The 18,613-nt window shown below is 45.2% G+C and overlaps 4 protein-coding genes across 5 annotated transcripts; 2 read left to right on the top strand and 2 right to left on the bottom strand.

The window, feature by feature from the left end:
- Window positions 1-39: 39 nt before the first annotated feature.
- LOC131286993 (succinate--CoA ligase [GDP-forming] subunit beta, mitochondrial) lies at window positions 40-1,840 on the top strand. Of its 2 annotated transcripts, none has more exons than XM_058316004.1 (4): window positions 40-292; window positions 370-505; window positions 579-678; window positions 754-1,840. In XM_058316004.1, the coding sequence occupies exons 1-4, from the start codon at window positions 230-232 to the stop codon at window positions 1,715-1,717; spliced, it is 1,263 nt and encodes a 420-aa protein (XP_058171987.1). In that variant the 5' UTR covers window positions 40-229; the 3' UTR covers window positions 1,718-1,840. The 2 variants fall into 2 exon arrangements, with proteins under 2 accessions (XP_058171987.1, XP_058171988.1); XM_058316005.1 differs by having other exon boundaries at window positions 40-289.
- A 784-nt stretch (window positions 1,841-2,624) lies between these two features.
- LOC131286338 (probable ATP-dependent RNA helicase DDX43) lies at window positions 2,625-4,737 on the bottom strand. The gene is made up of 2 exons (XM_058315277.1): window positions 4,532-4,737; window positions 2,625-4,461 (listed from the first exon to the last, which is right to left on the bottom strand). The coding sequence occupies exons 1-2, from the start codon at window positions 4,686-4,688 to the stop codon at window positions 2,630-2,632; spliced, it is 1,989 nt and encodes a 662-aa protein (XP_058171260.1). The 5' UTR covers window positions 4,689-4,737; the 3' UTR covers window positions 2,625-2,629.
- A 646-nt stretch (window positions 4,738-5,383) lies between these two features.
- On the bottom strand, window positions 5,384-7,301 carry LOC131287959 (synaptic vesicle glycoprotein 2B-like). The gene is made up of 5 exons (XM_058317054.1): window positions 7,274-7,301; window positions 7,123-7,182; window positions 6,720-7,044; window positions 5,656-6,645; window positions 5,384-5,594 (listed from the first exon to the last, which is right to left on the bottom strand). The coding sequence occupies exons 1-5, from the start codon at window positions 7,299-7,301 to the stop codon at window positions 5,384-5,386; spliced, it is 1,614 nt and encodes a 537-aa protein (XP_058173037.1).
- A 2,533-nt stretch (window positions 7,302-9,834) lies between these two features.
- LOC131289653 (uncharacterized) lies at window positions 9,835-13,094 on the top strand. The gene is made up of 2 exons (XM_058318952.1): window positions 9,835-10,303; window positions 11,369-13,094. Exons 1-2 carry the CDS (start codon window positions 9,892-9,894, stop codon window positions 11,524-11,526), a joined length of 570 nt encoding a protein of 189 aa, XP_058174935.1. The 5' UTR covers window positions 9,835-9,891; the 3' UTR covers window positions 11,527-13,094.
- Window positions 13,095-18,613: the final 5,519 nt, after the last annotated feature.

An 18,613-nucleotide genomic window follows, 5' to 3' on the forward strand; every position in this document is an offset into this window, starting at 1 on the left:
GTTGAACACATCAATTAAACTGCCCATCAAGGGACAATCACTGCTAGCATCATCATACCGACCGTGCAGCCTGCAATCTAATCTTTTTCCTCCATTTATAATCACAACTACGTTGCGTTTTTCGCTGTATGTGTTCACGGGAAGATCAACCTCAGCAGTGTACCGAAGAACAAACCCGACTGCCAACAGTTGAGCACGCGATAAGACACCAATCGCAACGGCAAGAAACATGGCTGCGCTGGCTTCGTTGTCGAAAGTCTGCTCTCGATTGGCAAAGCCCGCACTGCAGGCGGTAAGTATTGGAAGACGAGTTAACCAAAGCAAATAACAATCGTTCCCACTTACATTGATTAACACGGTTTATTGCAGGGACTCAAGATTCCGTCTCGAAATCTGAATCTATTGGAATACCAAAGCAAGAAACTTCTGGAAGAGAGTGGAGTGGCAATTCAAAACTTTCGTATTCTGGAAGGCAAGAAGGATGCGGATGTCCTAAAGGATTTCAGTGAGTTGTGATCATTTAGGATCTTATGTTGCAAACCACACAAGATTAATCTTTTGATGTCACCCAATTTTAGATGTAAATGAATACGTTATTAAAGCACAGATCCTTGCTGGTGGTCGGGGTAAAGGTCACTTTGATAATGGCTTCAAGGGTGGTGTGCATATCACCAAGGAGTAAGTATCGCTTATTGGAAGGTCCTACAAAACTGTCAGTTGAATAAAAATAATTGATTGCTTTTTATATTGCAGCCGGTCGCAAGTTATTCCACTGGTCGAGAAAATGGTGGGTCATAAGCTAATCACCAAACAAACGCCCAAGGATGGCATCCTCGTCAAGAAGGTGATGGTGGCCGACAGCATAAACATTGTGCGCGAAACGTACCTCTCGATCGTGATGGACCGTCAGCACAACGGACCGGTGCTGATCGCTTCACCCGCCGGCGGTATGGACATCGAGGCGGTCGCCGAGGAGACGCCGGAGAAAATCAAAACCATTCCGATCGACATCAACGGTGGGATTACGCGCGAGCAGGCCCTCGAAGTGGCCCGATTTTTGGAGTTCCGTGGGCCGCTAGTCGAGCGAGCTGCTAATGAAATCACAAAACTATACAACCTCTTCACCAAGGTGGATGCCGTCCAAATCGAGATCAACCCGCTGGCGGAAACGGACGATGGGCGCGTGATTTCCGTCGACGCAAAGCTCAACTTTGACGACAACGCGCAGTTCCGGCAGCGGGACATCTTTGCGATGGAAGTGCACGAGGACACCGACCCGAAGGAAATCGAGGCGTCCAAGTACAATCTGAACTACATCGCGATGGAGGGCAACATCGGGTGCCTGGTGAACGGAGCCGGCCTGGCGATGGCCACCATGGACATCATCAAGCTGAACGGGGGCAGTCCAGCAAACTTCCTGGATGTCGGTGGGAGCGTAAAGGAGGAACAGGTACTGAAGGCCTTCCAGATTTTAACCTCCGACCCGAACGTGAAGGCAATCCTGGTCAACGTGTTCGGTGGCATCGTGAACTGTGCCACGATCGCGAACGGAATCGTTAGTGCGACGAAAACGATGAACCTCCAGGTGCCGTTGATCGTACGACTGGAAGGAACGAACGTAAACGCGGCGAAGAAAATCTTGCAAGAGTCCGGACTGAAGATAGATTCTGCCGCCGATCTGGACGAGGCTGCCCGCAAAGCGGTCCAATCGATCTAATTCCAATGAGGTCCACCGCACTTTCGCATGTTAAACTGCATTGCAACGCATCAAAGTCTTCCGAATGCGCCTTGGGACGCGTGAGGCGTTCGGAATTTTTATCGTTTCGGGTCGAAACACAATGGTGAATGGAGTCGTGAATAAATAATGTACCGCATTTTTAGTTGATTTTTTAAAACAATTCTTCATTTTTATTTGTTTTCATTGTACTCTACTTCGATGGTCATGAATCTTGTCAATTGAAAGGATAAAAATCAATGTTGAAAATATGTTACTTAGTAATACTTAATTCGTTAACTATAGATTTCATTGAACAGCCATGGAAAAGGATGGAAAACATTAACACCATTTCATTTACTTGTTTAAGCATCTTATTTGACGGCTAGTTACGAAAATCTCGCTTAAATCTGCCTAAAGTAGGTGATTCAGAACAATTCATTCAGTGGTACACTAACTAATTTTATTCAAAATATGTTGATGCCTTAGGAAAACCAACGACAGATAAGTATCCGATGCGGTAATTCGTTACATTTATTTAATCCAAAATCGAAAAGAGAAAAATACAGCAAACAAGTTCTCATTTGCCGTGTCCTATCCATGACAGGCTCTGTGGTTAGCTTTTTGTACTCAAATCAACCTTTAATGGTTGCTGTGGTATTGAATGTTACAAAACTATAGATATTAGAACTTGAGCACCATGTGCTGCGCTTAGTTAGAAGAGAAAAGATAAGTATGAAAATAATGAAAAAATATGCGCCGTTTTCAGTGTTTGTTGCCATTCTACCAAGTTCTGCTGTCAATTATATCTTTGGCATAACAACACTATATCATATCGACGACATTTTGATACTTCTAGGATTGCAAAGTATCGCATCAGCAAAGAAAAATGATATTTGAATAGAAAAAAAGAAACTACCAACGCCGCCCTCCGCCACCTCTGCGGCCTCCTCCGCCGAACTGACGATCCCGATCCTTCTTCGCCGCAAAACGAGTAGCCATGTCCCGCACCTCCGGCAAAACCTCCTGGTTTGCTTCCTCAAGAATCTTGATGAGTTCCGCCGCGACGCCCCAGTCGCTGCGCGTCAAAAAACTGAGCGAGATTCCACTCCGGCCCGCACGCCCCGTTCGCCCAACCCGATGCACGTACTCCTCGATGTTGCGTGGAAAGTCATAGTTCACCACGTGCGTTATGTCTTCGATGTCGAGACCGCGGGAAGCCACATCGGTCGCTATGAGAATGTTCACGCGCCCCGTTTTGATGTCCTCGAGGGCCTGCTCGCGGTCGCTCTGCTCACGGTTTCCATGAATCGATTGACAACAGATACCGGCAAGGACGAACTCGCTCGACAGATCGTCCGCACGGGACTTCTTGCCGCAGAAAATAATCACCTTATCCGTGGGCTGCATGTTGCGTACAAATTCAATGATTCGATAGAATTTATCGTCCTCATCCATCACCTCGATAAGCTGCGTCACGGTATGCGTGGCCGCCAGGTCGAGCGTTCCGATGTACACCTGGATCGGATCGCTCATGTAGCTTTGCGCCAACCGACGCACCCCATCCGGCCAGGTCGCACTGGTCATCACCGTTTGCCGGTCGGGTCGAATATCCAGCAGTACCTTGCGGATCTGCGGCTCGAAGCCCATGTCCAACATTCGGTCCGCCTCGTCCAGCACCAGATACGTGACGCTGGACACGTTCACCACACCCTCCTGGACAAGATCGTTCAGCCGGCCTGGGGTAGCGATAACGATCTCCACTCCACGGCGTACCGCGTTCATTTGGGCCCTACGATCGCCACCACCGTACAGGCAGATGGCTTTAATTCCTCGAAACTGATACTTTCCAACCTCCTTCTCAATCTGCAGGGCAAGCTCACGCGTCGGAGCTAGCACCAGTACGTTGGGGCCACCACGTTCCTCCCGCGGTACCGACTGTCCTTCGATGTGAATGAACGCCGGCAACAAGAAGGCCAACGTTTTGCCGGTACCGGTTTGAGCGATACCGATCAAATCTTCCCCGCTCAGCAGCACTGGCCACGCTTGCGCCTGAATCGGGGTCGGTTTGGTAAATTTCGCTTTTTGAAGCTCCTCCATCAGATCCGGATAGTCACCGAACGCCTGGTGGAACTCGTTGATCGGGTTCGGGATGGGTTTTTTCTCCCCTGTCTTATCTTTGAACGTACGATCAACGACGATATTGTTATTTTCCTCACGAAACGCGGCCACTTCTGCGGGGCACATTTTTGCCACGTCGGGATGCTCACGGTAGAATTGTTTTGTCAACGGTGGGCACTTGGACCACCGTTCTCGTTCCGCTTCGTCGGAAATTTTGTTCAGGGCCTCCCAATCGATAATATCGTCATTGGCTGGCGGTGCGTAGGAGTAAGATCTGGATGACGACTGTGTGCCATGAGAGTATCCGCCCGAGCGACTGTGACTGTCGTACGAATCGAAATACCCACCACGATTACCACCACCACCACCCCCGCGACTCTCACTGCCAGTGCCTTTGGACCAGCCACGATCCGGGTTACTATCGTAGCGGCTTCCACCATCACGATCGCGATCACGACGATCATAGCCAGAGCCTCCGCCGTGATCCATTCGGCCACCGGATCGAGCGTAATCGCTTCCGCGGGAGCCTTCCGACCGTGTGCCATTAATAATGTCATTAATTGCATTCTGTGCCGCTTCCACGTCCTTCAGCACACCAGAGATGCGTACCGTACCCGATTTGTTGTCTATAAATTGAACATTGAGCGCAACGAAATTAGTCTCCGATCTGACATGCTACATTCCGTACCGACTTACCTATTTGGATGTCCGCTCCGGACTGTTCGCGTAGCTGACGCACTGTTGCGCCTCCTCTACCAATGAGCCGCGGTATCATGCGGTCGCTTACTTCCATCTTTATGGTTGTTCCATCCGACCTTTGGTAGTTGCGGGAACGTCTGTCCTGTCCGGCCATATTTTGTTGGCAATGGCTAGAACCTCGGCCTCGGTAATCTTCCGAAATGGATTCCACAGTAGATGGTACTGTTCCGACAACGGACTGTGTACCAGTGGTGTCGACGTCCCAGCATTCCCCATCGTCCCACATCGATCGTTTCTACCGAATAGTGCGACTCCAAAAGGAGTATACTCTACGTACAGGTGGAAAGTTCACTGTGCGAAGAGTGTTTGTGCGAAAGCAAGGCAAGTTGCTTAATCAGCAGAACGTTGAGGGTTGAGATTTTATGCTACAGTATCAAATCACTCGGTTGTTACCTTGTTACTATCACAGTCCAAAAGAATGTAAGTTTCTTGGAATCCTTATATTTGCCTCGCAAACGATCCGGTACGGGTAACAAAAGTGCAATTCTTGCAAATTGTCTGAGGTAGACCGCGAAAATGACCGGTCAGATCTGACAGCTGGACAGGCACGTTCGCCGAGTACACAGTGTCATGTTGACACAGATAAAAGCGATTTGTCTTGACAGTTATTTTAAAATAAGTGATAAACCAATTACATTCTAACCTAGGCACGAAGCAACGATTAGAAAACGATTTATTGGGTTAATAGTTTTCAGTCTCTGTAAGTTTGCAGCATCAGGCTTTAGAACTATGTTTGCACATATTAGTTTTGTACACATCATTACAATCGCGTGCATGATGATTTGTTGTTCATCGCGATGAGATACTAATCCTATCGTCTGAGCCGTTTCTCTTGTAGATATTTGGAATAAAGAATGATAGCACCCCGCAGCCTATCAGTGAAACTCCAGATATCCAGAATGTAAGCTCGCAGTGGGAATCCAGCAGAATGCCAACGATGTTTGCACCCACAACACTGCCCAGTCTTCCGAACATCAACGAAATGCAAACGGCCATCGCACTGCGAAAGAAAGTTACAAAGTCAGTATTCTGGAAACGTGTCGCAATATGAACAGTCCTACCGTAAGTTGGTCGGAAAAAGGTCTACCGTGCAAGCGTTTACAACACTGATGCAAAATCCGCACGTCAGCAGTATCAGATAGAACCAGATCGCCAGCAGGGGCAAATCGATGAAGACGATGAGTATGCCGCAGATGCCACAAAATCCAAAAATGAATAGTAGAATCGGTAGCCGACCAACGGCGTTCACGATAAGTCCGATGACGGCAAATCCGAGCGCATAAATCGTTTCTAGTACGAACGAATGCTCATAGGCGGAAATGTCCAGCTTCTGGTGGCACACTTCAGGTAATGCTGTCGCATTGGGCCCGCTCTCCAGAGGAATGTTCATCCGAGTAGCGTATACAGCATTACAAACCGTTGTCCTTTCGACACCCCTATCCTCCAGCTCAGCGATCCGGTTCAGGATGTCGGGGAAGAACATGTACATTCCATTGGACGTCAGATAGATCCCGAACTGTAGCACGCAGATGATGGTCGTACGCTTCAAATATGGTCCCATGAACAGCGGTGCTGTCTGTTGCCACATTTGTTTCAGCAACCACAGGCTACTCTTATTGTTGGCCGCTTCCTCCCGCTGAACTTTCGTTTGCTGTGCTTCGGTCTCCTGCAGTAGGGCAGTGAAGGTTAGCTTAGGACCTTTACCGCCGGTGTTCCAGCGGTACATCTTGTGCACGATCGCGATCGTTTCCTGCTCGTGACCCCGCGAGAAGAGGAACTTTGGGCTTTCCGGAAACTGCAGCAACGCGAGGGCGCACACCAAACTCGGTAGCCCACATACTACCAGAAACAATCGCCAAGGACGATACACGATGTTGAGCAGTGGGACGTTAAATTCCCACTCCTGATTAATTACCGACCATGCTATCAGGGGCAGTAAGATGCAACCAACTCCGAAGACGAACGAAGCACCCATGATGGCCCGTGAGCTGTTACGTTTTGCATGAAACTCTCCCAAATAAGCGTAAATGGTGGCAGACGATCCAGATATACTGTAATGAATATAAAATTTAATCGGTTAGTCAACGATATCAGCTATCACATTGGACGGAAAACTTTGACTTACAAGAATCCCGTCAAAAACCGCATCACGGTGATCAGCCAAAAGTTGGTGGTAAAACTCGACACCACAGTTGAGGCAAACGCTAGAAACAGCGTTGGAACTATGACAGTCTTTCTCCCCCGGGTATCAGCCAGAAAACCCCACAAGTGGGAACTGCTAATTATACCGGCGAACGAAATGGCGCTAAGGACCCCTTTTTCTTTCGTGGTCAGCAAAAGATCGCACTCGGCTACCGGGAGCACATAGCTAATGCCCAACGTTTCCAGCAGTACCGCAGCGAGAATGGTGCCGGAAATGGTGATCAACACTAGATTGTAAATACCAAATTCTAGGGAAAAGCAAATCAAAGAAAAGAAAATAAACACTTAAAATATTGTGAAGATTAAAAAACGCTCGTTTAACTCACTGGTCATCAAGAGAGCATCGTCAAGCTTTACGGGACGCTGGTATGGCACATCTTTTGATTCTGCAAGAAAGTAACAATATAATCGTTCAATATTACATCACCTCCGACTCATGGGTTGCTTCGGGCTGTATTTGTTACACTGTAAACTTACCGGGAAGTTTTTCAATTGTGTCCTCCATTGTAAAACAATATCGTTAAACCTAGCTAGCGATCTTTGATGAATGGCGTCTGACTTTCACCGTGGCAAACTTCGCAGCATTCTCGATGGGTTTTGCTGATTTCATCCCTTTATATCACCGCGATGATGTCTCCCCCATGGAGCCTGGATATGGCTTGGCCATAAATCTTGCCGTACAGCTGCACTGAGCAACAAACCCCCCTCGGTACTCGCGGGAGAGCTCGTAAAACAAACTGTAACTGTTTGACCTAACAACAAGCTCCAGACTGCCGGGAGGTATTTTTTATCAAATCTGGGGGGTATCAAATTAAACAAAGATCCATAATCTGGGTGGGCCCCACTGGCAGCAGCAATCAGCTTCCGCGGACCACTAGGATCAGGTGAAGCTGCGTCTTGATAACATCGTTGTGACGACATCAACAGTCAGAACTGCTGGGGGGATCATGATGCATAAGGATCGCCATTGCTGGCGTGTGCAATTGGGAACAACATTTTAAAAATCATTGTTTTTACAAAGGAGTTTATTTTTTCATTTTTGGTGTTCGGTATCTGTCCATTATCAAATGTCGCTTTACACCAACCCGACTTGTAAATGTCGAGCAAATGAGGTGATGCTTGATGTTTTCCCAGCTATCTTCATATTTAATAGCCAGTGCAAATAGATGGTAAAAATATGTCAAAACATTTTACCGCTTTCTCAATTCATTATGAAGAAACGAAGCAGCTCTCCCTGCATTGGTTTTTTATATTTTAAATGACCGTCTAGAAACTTTCAAAAGTATTCACATATTTCATCAAAAAAATTTACAATGTTGATGTCACAAATGGCACAGCTGTCGCGAAATAACGAGCAAAATAACTTCTACAATTTATTGACCAACTGTAACGGTCGTTAAACCGTTATGAATCGGTATGGAAAATTGTACATGACAGCCATTTCAAACTCTGTGCAGTGCTACCAACATGACAAAAAGACCGCTTTTGTAATCTTCGAAAAGAAACATTTCGGCACTTCCGCTCATTTTTCATCCGACTAGTGTTGGGAAAATGGATTCCCGGTTGGATTCAAATCTTTGGATTCAAATCTAATCTGAGATGCGGATCTCCAAATCCGATTCCAAATCCATTCTCATACGCGCACACCTAACTTGCCGATTTTTCATATCATTTGTTAAATTCATTGAAAGATTTACGTAAGAAAGTCAGTATATTTGATAATCTTCCTCTAATTAAATTCAAACAACACGAGCACCCTAACCCTTTTGGAGAATTATACAGAAACTAACTGATGTACTCGAATTAATTCCGAGAATAGTGGCATTTATTTTGTTTCACGAACAAATATGACAGCTTTACCATTCACATTGAGTCTGTCGTGGGTCAAACAGTGAGGCAAGTCCTTTGATGTTTTTTTTCGCTATTCCCCGGCGGGGGCTTTATCGCGGAGCGAACATGTTTGATATGATCCCAACATTTCAACCAAACAGCGCGATGGCATAACTATCATGGAGGATGGAAGAGTGTAGGATATTACAATATATCTAACGTATTTGAGGCATTAAATTCCTAAAGTCGCCAAGCCATGACCCATGGGAGCTGGTTATTTACAGGTTCAGGATTGAGCTACCCACCACTAGCTCCACATATTTGTCGCTCGTTTTTTGAGCGAAAAGGCGAATTGTCGTCGAGTTAGTAGAAAACCTAGAAAAAATGGTCAAATGTTGCTCCAAGCAACATACCTGAGACAAAGTTACATCTCTTAAATAGACCATTCGTTTGATGGGTCCTCATAGAAATCGATTAAGGAACTGAGAAGGAAATTGCAATTTGACTTTTTTAAATCTAAATTTCAAATCAAGGTTGCTTTACCTTTTCGCTCGTAGGGCGAATACCAGCCAAGGTGTCTGTACCGTGTCCGGAGGAGGACTTTTGCGGCAAATCGACACTTCCGTTCATTCTTCATCCGACTTTCGTGCGGGGAAGATAAATTTCGTACCGTGAAACCGTTGACCGTGTGCTCGTGAAGGAGTATAAGTAGCAGTAGTTGCAGCAGCAAAGGGTACATAATTTTCTTGTTTTACCTGGTTTTTGTTCAGCCCTGGAAATTGGTTTGTAGTAAAATATATAGCGCATTGCCTGACACGGTGGCCGGCATGAGTTTTGGTGTGGAATTATCGTTACTTCTAGCCAAAAACGAGGTGACGCACTTACTGCGAAAATCTCCATTTAATGCCCACGTCGGATAGCCGCCAGTGCGCGTGCGACAAGCTTAGGCCTGGTGTGCGTGTGTGCAAGAGGGAGATGAAAGGTGTGAAGCGTGAAATTTTTCCATCCAACCATTCTCTCCACACGCCGGACTCCATTTTGTTTTTAGGACGAACGGCATTTTGCGGTACCATTTCGGTACCCGGAAATCGTGTATTATTTGTGCCTAGTTATTACGTTTTGAAACAGCTTTGGTAGCACAAATTGTTTTTCATCGAGTTTTGCTCCTTATTCTAGCAGGCTAATCTAATTATCCCTGTTTTCTTCCTACCATTATTTTTTCTCCACGCGGCTTCTAGAGATAAAAAGAAGTCATCATTGCAAACATGCCAGACTGGAGAGAACGTGACGATTCGGACCGCGGATACAGCGGTGGCGGCGGCGGCGGTGGCGACAGCTACAGCTACGACCGGGAACGCCGGGATTACCGTAGCGACCGTGGAGGCTACGACCGCAATGGTAGCGGTGGCGGCGGCGGTGGCTACCGCTCGGGCGGCTACGGACGCCGTGACGACGACGGTGGCTACCGTGGTGGTGGTGGCGGCGGTGGCGGCTACCGTGGCAATGGAGGCGGTGGTGGAAGCGGTGGCGGTAGCCGCGGCCCGCCGAGGATTGACCCGGCCACGGCCAAGACCGAGGTATTCGAGGTGGAGGCCGATAAGGTGAAGTTCATTATCGGTCGCGGCGGTAACAAGATCCGCGAAATCCAGGACCGTTGCCGTGTGTCGGTGCAGATTGGTAAGCGTGTGTTGTTTGCTTTAGTAGAAGATGTAACGTAGAACGAAAAGAAGGATGATTGTGGTGAAAGCTCTTGGCACATACTGTAACGTAAAAGACTTGACCGCATGCGGTACAGCGCACTACTCGACCGACGTGTCCTGTTGATGGTTTCCCGGGATCCACAGTGGATCGATCCGGAAGCTGCGCCGACGTACACACGGAGCAGGGAGAACCGTTTCCCTCCTTTCTCCCGCGTACACGGCACAAGCGGCCACAGGGCCCGGTGGTGGAGAAAAACGGTTGTACGCCAGTCTAATACTGTTGGTTGGAACGAGAGGCGATGGCGAACAATTCCGGTTGCAATGGTTGAAAAGCGCATCCTCTACAAACACAGTGTGTCGGTGCTTGTCGAACCAGAGAGAAAAAAAAGAAACCTTCCAATAGTCATGTTGTTGAAAAGCATTTGTTCACCGTGTGTTGTGTGGCTGGCTACACTACTACTACGTGGGAAACGTTGCTATATGCAGAACAATCCTGTCAAGGCAAGCTGTGACGTCGTCATATGTAAAAGAAAATGAACAGTAACTCCTTTCTTGTGTGAAACTGAACGCTTGAACCCGGCGCTGAAATCAAAGCAGGCTGCAGGAAATTGAATGTGTATAGTAGCGAAGCCCGTGAAGGTATATCGCCCTTCTTTTCGCTAAAACTGGTCCCCCTCCCCCCTTACACTCCCAGAGGGCAGGAGAGAGAAGAGATGAGAGAAAGCTAATGCGCACACATATTTTCTGGTGGGTGTATGCGTGGATGACGGGTGGTAGGTGGGTGGGTGGTTTCGTCGAAGATTTAGTCCTTGTCGACCAGTAATCAACCGTCTTCTCCCGGTGTCATTGCTATCGATCATCCAGCAGCAGCGGATTATCTTTTCTGTTCTATGCTCCAATCTTTCCCGTCAACGCCCTGTTACCTTCCACCCTTCATTCAATCCACACCCCATCGAACTGTGTGATGCGTGCGTACGTGCGTTTGAGTGATGAACTCTTTATACAAACCCGAACTCTCCTCGCTTACCTACAACCCCAACAGACAAGGCTCGCAACGAGAATGGCGCCAATAATGTATCCGTCATGGGCGATCAGCTGAACATTGATCGCGCGCGGGACATGATCAATACCATCATCAACGACGACAGACGGGACCGTGAGGATGACCGGCGGCGTGAAGGTAACGGTCTGGCGTTCTAAGCGAACCCAACCAACCCCTCCAAAGCGACAGCAACACTCCACACACTCCGTTTTTTTCACGATGGTAAAGAGAAGAAGAAAGTCCTCTCCGCATCGTCGCTGTGTGTGAAAGACGAGTTAGACAGAGGCAGAGAGCGGAAGGAGAAAGTGAAAGACGGTGGCGGCGGAGACGGAGAAGAAAACTGCAGAACGTTAAAAAGAAAAATATAAACATCAGTACAGTGTAATAACAACAGTAACAAGCGATAAACAGTAACAGTAAACAAAGCGAAAAGCACGCCAATTTACCAGCAAACGCAAAAGTAATCCCGGCGCTACTAGCGTCGCGCGAGGTCTTTCTTCCCGTATGGCGAACCAACCGAGACACACAGTAAAAGGATTGTTTTTAGTTTCTATAATATTGCGGCAAACTCAAGCTACTTTTATAACAGACGCGAGATTACCTTAGAAAAGAGACAAGCAGGCAGGCAGGAACATTCGTATAACTCTATTGTACGTATGAGGCAAACGCTCATATATGACGGTAATTCCATGAACACGGTGAAAAGAGAAAAATAATAAATGATAACGATCGTAAAGCAAAAGAGATCCCAGTTTAACGCGAAGATGGTGACGTCGGTGGTGTATGTTGTGTGTTGTAACTACTAACACATAGAATTCTGTCGCTCGCGGAACAGCGCGGCTAAAGGATTCCGTTGCATTTCTCATTGCGTCCGAGACGAAGAAGAAGAAGAAGGGGTGAGGGTCAATCTGGTCGTAGCATAAAACAGGGCCAATTTTAGAGAAGAACCAGCTGCTGCTAGTAAAAGCTGGACAGTGTAATATACGCGGTACAAAACAAAAAATACAGCGAAAGTAGCCAGGGCAGCGAGAAAAGTCGGTTGGTGTACAGTTTGTGCCCTCATGGTTCCACCTTCTCCTTTTTTGTTTTGGGCCACCCTTGGACCGAACTGCTCTCGAATCGTTTGGTCGTATCCTTTATCGTGTGTACATTTGACGAGACTGATTCCAAACGTTTTTTTTAAATATTATTTAATTGTACTAATCAAACGCGTGTAGCTGCCCGCCCTCCTCTTCCTTCCGTTTTATCTCCATATATGTTTTGGGGATTGGGCAAAGTTTATCATCGCTGAGGTAACGATCTTAACTATAGAACCTGTACTACCTTATTACTACTGTTTTTTGCGTTAATACAAGCATAACACGCTAGAGGATCTTGGCAGAGTTCAGCTTTTAATGTAGTACTGAAAACAGGGAAAGGAAAAGAGAAAACTGCACCACAGGAGGAAGGGGGCAGGCAGCCAAAATAAACGGTTAAAACTGTACGGGGAAAGTATCCGGACCAAAACACACACGCCGCGTGTGTGTAGCAGGAAACATGAAGTTGCAGTGCGCGGGCAAATCGTAAACGTTAGGGCGCAGAGATGTAATTCTAGCAGGAAAAAAAAAAACAATGGTGACACTATATTATTATTCTCCACTCAGCAGTAACAAAAAAACACGGTTAAAAAACGTCATGGGTTAAAGAAACGCAAAGGAAAAGAAATATAAATTGTCTTGAAACACGATTATTACGGTTTTGTTGAATTTCTTCCTCGTATACCCGAAAACACCACCAGAAGACGTCGAGAGCAGCATACAGAAAAGGACAAAATCATACCTGGTAAGCGGTCAAGACAAAAAACGTTTACCCTTCTAGCAATTTGGTACCTTCAAAGGAGATGTATCTTGTAGGAGAGAAACACCGGTAATTTTGTGAAAAATCGTGTACTGAGACAAATGGCTAATTTAGGATGAGAAAATGGCATCCAAATTTTACATGGATTGTTAAACTGCTGTGTAATTTTAAAAGGTATTAGAAAAATTCATTCCTTTTCCCACTTCGTTCACTGCTTTAAGTTCTCTCCCCACCAGCAAGAACCGTTTCGATCGCGAACCGGTCACGCCTCCGCCGTGGGTCAGAAAGTGACGCATACACCAGTCAAATTTGCCGTCGCACTCGCACCACCGGCGTTTAAAATTTCCGGTTGGGAAACGATGTAACCGGTTCGATTTTGTACCGAGCGCTCGTTAAAAATTGCATACCTGCAGGGACTCTGTATGGAAATCATATGGGAAACGGTATCACCGATTCGAATTGTATGTGAGAGCGAAGAATGGAGAACGTAAAATGTATGCATGTTCGTTGTGTTCGCGCGTCCGCCGCACGTTTTTTTCATGCATTTGTTTTGTTTATGTTCCGTTCTACCATTCGATGCAGCGAAGAGTCGGAAAGAAAACTACATGAAGTTTCAAAAATGCATGATATAAATTCCAAAATATCTCTTTTGGGGTTTATCGTAGCTAAACACAATCCGAAGACATAATGTTAACTTGAAAAGGATCTTTTCAACTCAGGTCATAACTACTAAATCGCTTTACAACCGATGGAGTTTTGAACGATCAAAGATCAATGATTTTGAATGCATTTTCAACATTACCATATGTTTCCTACCAAACAACAACTGGTAGAAAGATGTCTTCTTGGACAAATATGGTAGCTGCGAGGAGATACCACGCGTTTGACAAGTTGTTTGAAAAAATCGGTCACAGTTCAACATCAATGAAAATAAGAAACGCATACGCCGTGGTGTAAAACATATTTTTTGTAACTGAAACAAAGTACAACAAAGACACAATCGAGTCATTTATCATATTTATGTGTTACCATGAAAGTAAAGTTGTTGAATCTCGACGACTGCGTTGAATTTTTAATCCAACCACGCACTTTCTCGTTTTCAATCAGCAAACAAACAAATCACAATTTTTCCGTTGCTCCAGGCGCAAGTAGTGCCAGGCTCAAAGCACCTTTTATGAATGCGCAATCAAATTATGTGCATTTCCTGTGCTTAAAGGAAAGGTACGGTATAACGGTATTATTTTGCCGGCCTCGCGTAGATTCTACATCAGATATTGCAATATGTTTTGCAACAGTGTCACCAACACTGAATAATTGAATGCATGCCAACGTTTTGTCCAAAGACTTCATGTTTTCAATAATCCACTCGATCGGTTTTCATAATACAATCGCATCAATATTACAATAAGGCCATGTAATATCGAAACCCAAGCATTTGTGTTCCTAGGAAACTTACAAAGTAACGATAATTTGTCCGGTAGTGATCTTTTTTCTATCGGCGCGTGCAGTTGCTACCGCAATACAAACGTATGTTTTGCAACAGCATTACCCACGCCGAGTAAACAAATGCAATTGAACAATAATATTTTGAAATATATTTTTATAAATAAAATTACATTAGCTTGATGAAATCTTTTCTCTTTAAGATTGGCATCACCTGCTTGAAGCCATCATAATACAGTAAAAAATAACAATATAGATATGTTGCAAATTGCTAACGTTTGGAGAGGAAACCGTGTGAGTGAAAAGTCATGTTGGGATCAAAACTAGCGTAAACGCTCTGATTTCCTCAAATGACAAGCTAGGCTGAAAACTCCGATCCGAAGCCGATTTCTGCATTAAACACATGGCAACATGGGGGTGCTGCGTGGCAGGTGAAAAGGAAATACTGTGAAATATCTTGTAAATATCGTTATCATTACCCGATCTATCCGGTCTGTTCAATTTTGGAAGCTAAGTATAAATAAAAGTTTCTTCTCGAAAAATCATAGCTTTGAAAATCGTTATCTTGCATTGCATCATATCCGCTGGTACAGGGTATTCTCGTTTTCCTTTTTTTCATAATGAACAGAACTTGTTACATTATAACCACCTTTGCATCGTTTTGCAACAATTTTACACCAACAACACTAGAAGATTCCGAGTGGATGATTTAAATTTTTATAGTGTGTGTTTGCCTTCACATCGCAGTGGTGTGACCGACCGAATGGTATAACGAGTGTTGTATTTTGTCTTGAATGGTTTGAGACAATTTTTGCAAGGGCACATATTTACACATTTGGGTTGAATTTACGGGCAGAAGAAAGGGTCTGAGGGAATCTTCGTGGAAATTTAAAAGTTGCGTTTTGAAAAGTACTTGAAGTTTGTCCTACACCGCAAGCCGCTATCTACCACCGTTTGGGCGCAAGAGCCAAAATACATGTTCCCATTGAATCTCACAAAAATCATTGACATCAGTACACAATGAGATGACGCGCATTCGATTTCTTGAATAAAAATTTTTTGGTCAAAAAATATATATTTTTCGAATAAAAAATGACGACCATCAATTCAATACATCCCTGATTGCACCTTGACTACATCACTGACCGGGCGTCTCCATACCCAAGATAATTTATCTTGCTTGTTTTTTTTTAATTTCGTCCGTTTGGTGTGTGAACCTCATGTCTCAAACTCGTTGATATATATTGGGTACACAACGTGTTGGATTTCAGGTTGGCAATAGCCTACCTTGTTTCCAGTATTTCTTTCAGATTCAATCATGCCATTTCAAGGGTTCGGGACGTCAACAGCGCTACATACACGTCGACGATGCAAGAGCGAACGAGACGGAAACACATGTGGGGCCAGAGCCAATACCCCCAACACACGTCCATTCCGCAGGAGCATCAACTGCCGACTGACCGACCCGACTCCGACCGCTGAGTGCGAGCGAACGCGCACACACCAGCGGAACGAAAGAGAAGAGATAGGCAAGACAAGAACCGATATGGGGAAAGCGCGGGAACTTTTTTTTGCCGTTTTGTGCGTGCCTTTTGCATACCGCTCCCCATTACCCGGGACAAAACGGGGTTTCTCGGCTCCTATAGGTATGCAACACGGTGTAATCAGTATCGCGGGTCGAATGAATTCCCCCGGTTTGACTGGACGACCGTTGAGAGAATCGTTGAGACAACCGGGATCCATTTTGTATGGAGAAATGTTCATTTTGTGTTGGATGGGCTACCCATCCAACACAAAATGAACATTTCTCCATACAAAATGGATCCCGGTTGTCTCAACGGTTCTCTCAACGGTCGTCCAGTCAAACCGGGGGAATTCATTCGACCCGCGATACCGATTACACCGTGTTGCATACTTGAAGGAGCTGAGAAACCCCGTTTTGTCCCGGGTAATGGGAATCAGTATGCAAAAGGCACGCACAAAACCGCAAAAAAAAGTTCCCACGCTTTCCCTCCCCCATATCGGTTCTTGTCTTGCCTATCTCTTCTCTTTCGTTCCGCTGGCGTGTGCGCGTACGCTCGCACTCAGCGGTCGGAGACGGGTCGGTCAGTCGGCAGTTGATGCTCCTGCGGAATGGACGTGTATTTGGGATGTTGGCTCTGGCCGCACATGTGTTTTTCGTCTCATTCGCTCATGCATCGTCGTCGTGTATGTAGCGCTGTTGACGTCCCGAACCCTTGAAATGGCATGATTGAATCTGAAAGAAATACTGGAAACAAGGTAGGCTATTGCCAACCATAAATCCAACACGTTGTGTACCCAATATATATCAACGAGTTTGGGACACACACTAAACGGACGAAATTAATAAAAAAAAAACAAACAAGATAGATTATCTTGGCTATGGAGACGCCCGGTCAGTGATGTAAACAAGGTGCAATCAGGGATGTATTGAATTGATGGTCGTCATTTTTTATTCGAAAAATATATATTTTTTGACCAAAAAATTTTTATTCAAGAAATCGAATGCGCGTCATCTCATTGTGTACTGATGTCAATGACTTTTTTAGGATTCAATGGGAACATGTTTTTTGGCACTTGCGCCCAAACGGTGGTAGATAGCGGCTTGCGGTCTTAGACAAACTTCAAGTCCTTTTTAAAACACAACTTTTAAAGTTCCACGGAGATTCCCTCAGACCCTTCCTTCTGCCCGTAAATACAACCCAAATGTATAAATAGGTGCCCTTGCAAAAATTGTCACAAACCATTCAAAACAAAATACAACACTCGTTTTACCACTCGGTCGGTCACACCACTGTGATGTGAAGGCAAACACACACTATAAAAATTAAAATCATCCACTCGGAATCTTCTAGTGTTGTTAGTGTAAAATTGTTGCAAAACGATGCAAAGGTGGTTAAAATGTAACAAGTTCTGTTTATTATGAAAAAAAGGAAAACGATAATACCATGTGCCAGCGGATATGATGCAATGCGGGATAACGATTTTCAAAGCTATGATTTTTCCACAAGGAACTTTTCTTCGTACTTAGCTTCCAAAGTTTAACAGACCGGATAGATCGGGTAATGATAACGATATTTACAAGATATTTCACAGTATTTCCTTCTCTCCCGCCTCCCAGCACCGCCATGTTGCCATGCTTTTTATGCAGAAATTGGCTTCGGATCGGATTTTTCAATTGAGGAAATCAGAGCGTCTTCTACGCTAGTTTTGATCCCAACATTAGTTTTCACTCGCGCGGTTTCCTCTTCAAACGTTAGCAATTTGCAACATATCTATATTGGTATTTTTTCCTGTATTGTGATGGCTTCAAGCAGGTGATGCCAATGTTGAAGAGAAAAGATTTCGTCAAGCTAATGTTCTTGATGTAAAATTTGGATTTAGGTTGGAAATTCCACAATATTATTTTGCATTTGTTTATTTCGGCAATTATTGCAATTATTGCATTTGTTTATTCTGCGTGGGTAATGCAGTAGCAAAACATACTCTTGTATTGCTGTAGCAACTGCACGGGCGCATAGAAAAAAGATCACTGCCGGACAAATTATCGTTACTTTGTAAGTTTCCTATGAACACAAATGCTTGGGGTTCGATATTACATGGCCTAACTGTAATATTGGAGTTCGTCTAGTGATGCGTTTGTATAATGAAAATCGATCGAGTGGGTTATTGAAAACATGAAGTCTTTGGACAACACGATGGTATGCATTCAATTATTCAGTGTTGGTGACACTGTTGCAAAACATACTGCAATATCGGATGTAGCATCTACGCGAGAGGAGTGATCGAGGCCGGAAAAATAATACCGTTCTTTTGTACCTTTCCTTTAAGCACAGGAAATGCACATAGTTTGATTGCGCATTGCTTCCACCCTTCACAGAAGGTGCTTTGAGCCTGGCACTACTTGAGCCTGGTGGAACGGAAAAGTTGTGATTTTTTTGTTCG

Source organism: Anopheles ziemanni, chromosome 3 (genome assembly GCF_943734765.1).
Source record: "Anopheles ziemanni chromosome 3, idAnoZiCoDA_A2_x.2, whole genome shotgun sequence".
Taxonomy (NCBI): Eukaryota; Metazoa; Arthropoda; class Insecta; order Diptera; family Culicidae; genus Anopheles; species Anopheles ziemanni.

Excerpts from the sequence above, each read along its gene's own strand:
- LOC131286993 (XM_058316004.1), top strand. The coding sequence starts at position 230 with ATGGCTGCGCTGGCTTCGTTGTCGAAAGTCTGCTCTCGATTGGCAAAG. Across the intron at positions 293-369 it reads CAAAGCCCGCACTGCAGGCG|GGACTCAAGATTCCGTCTCG; the intron begins GTAAGTATTGGA and ends GGTTTATTGCAG. Across the intron at positions 506-578 it reads GGATGTCCTAAAGGATTTCA|ATGTAAATGAATACGTTATT; the intron begins GTGAGTTGTGAT and ends ACCCAATTTTAG.
- LOC131286338 (XM_058315277.1), bottom strand. The coding sequence starts at position 4,688 with ATGGCCGGACAGGACAGACGTTCCCGCAACTACCAAAGGTCGGATGGA. Across the intron at positions 4,462-4,531 it reads CGGAGCGGACATCCAAATAG|ACAACAAATCGGGTACGGTA; the intron begins GTAAGTCGGTAC and ends TTCAATTTATAG.
- LOC131287959 (XM_058317054.1), bottom strand. The coding sequence starts at position 7,301 with ATGGAGGACACAATTGAAAAACTTCCCG. Across the intron at positions 7,183-7,273 it reads CACAATTGAAAAACTTCCCG|AATCAAAAGATGTGCCATAC; the intron begins GTAAGTTTACAG and ends ACTTTCTTGCAG. Across the intron at positions 7,045-7,122 it reads CGATGCTCTCTTGATGACCA|AATTTGGTATTTACAATCTA; the intron begins GTGAGTTAAACG and ends GCTTTTCCCTAG.
- LOC131289653 (XM_058318952.1), top strand. The coding sequence starts at position 9,892 with ATGCCAGACTGGAGAGAACGTGACGATTCGGACCGCGGATACAGCGGT. Across the intron at positions 10,304-11,368 it reads CCGTGTGTCGGTGCAGATTG|ACAAGGCTCGCAACGAGAAT; the intron begins GTAAGCGTGTGT and ends CAACCCCAACAG.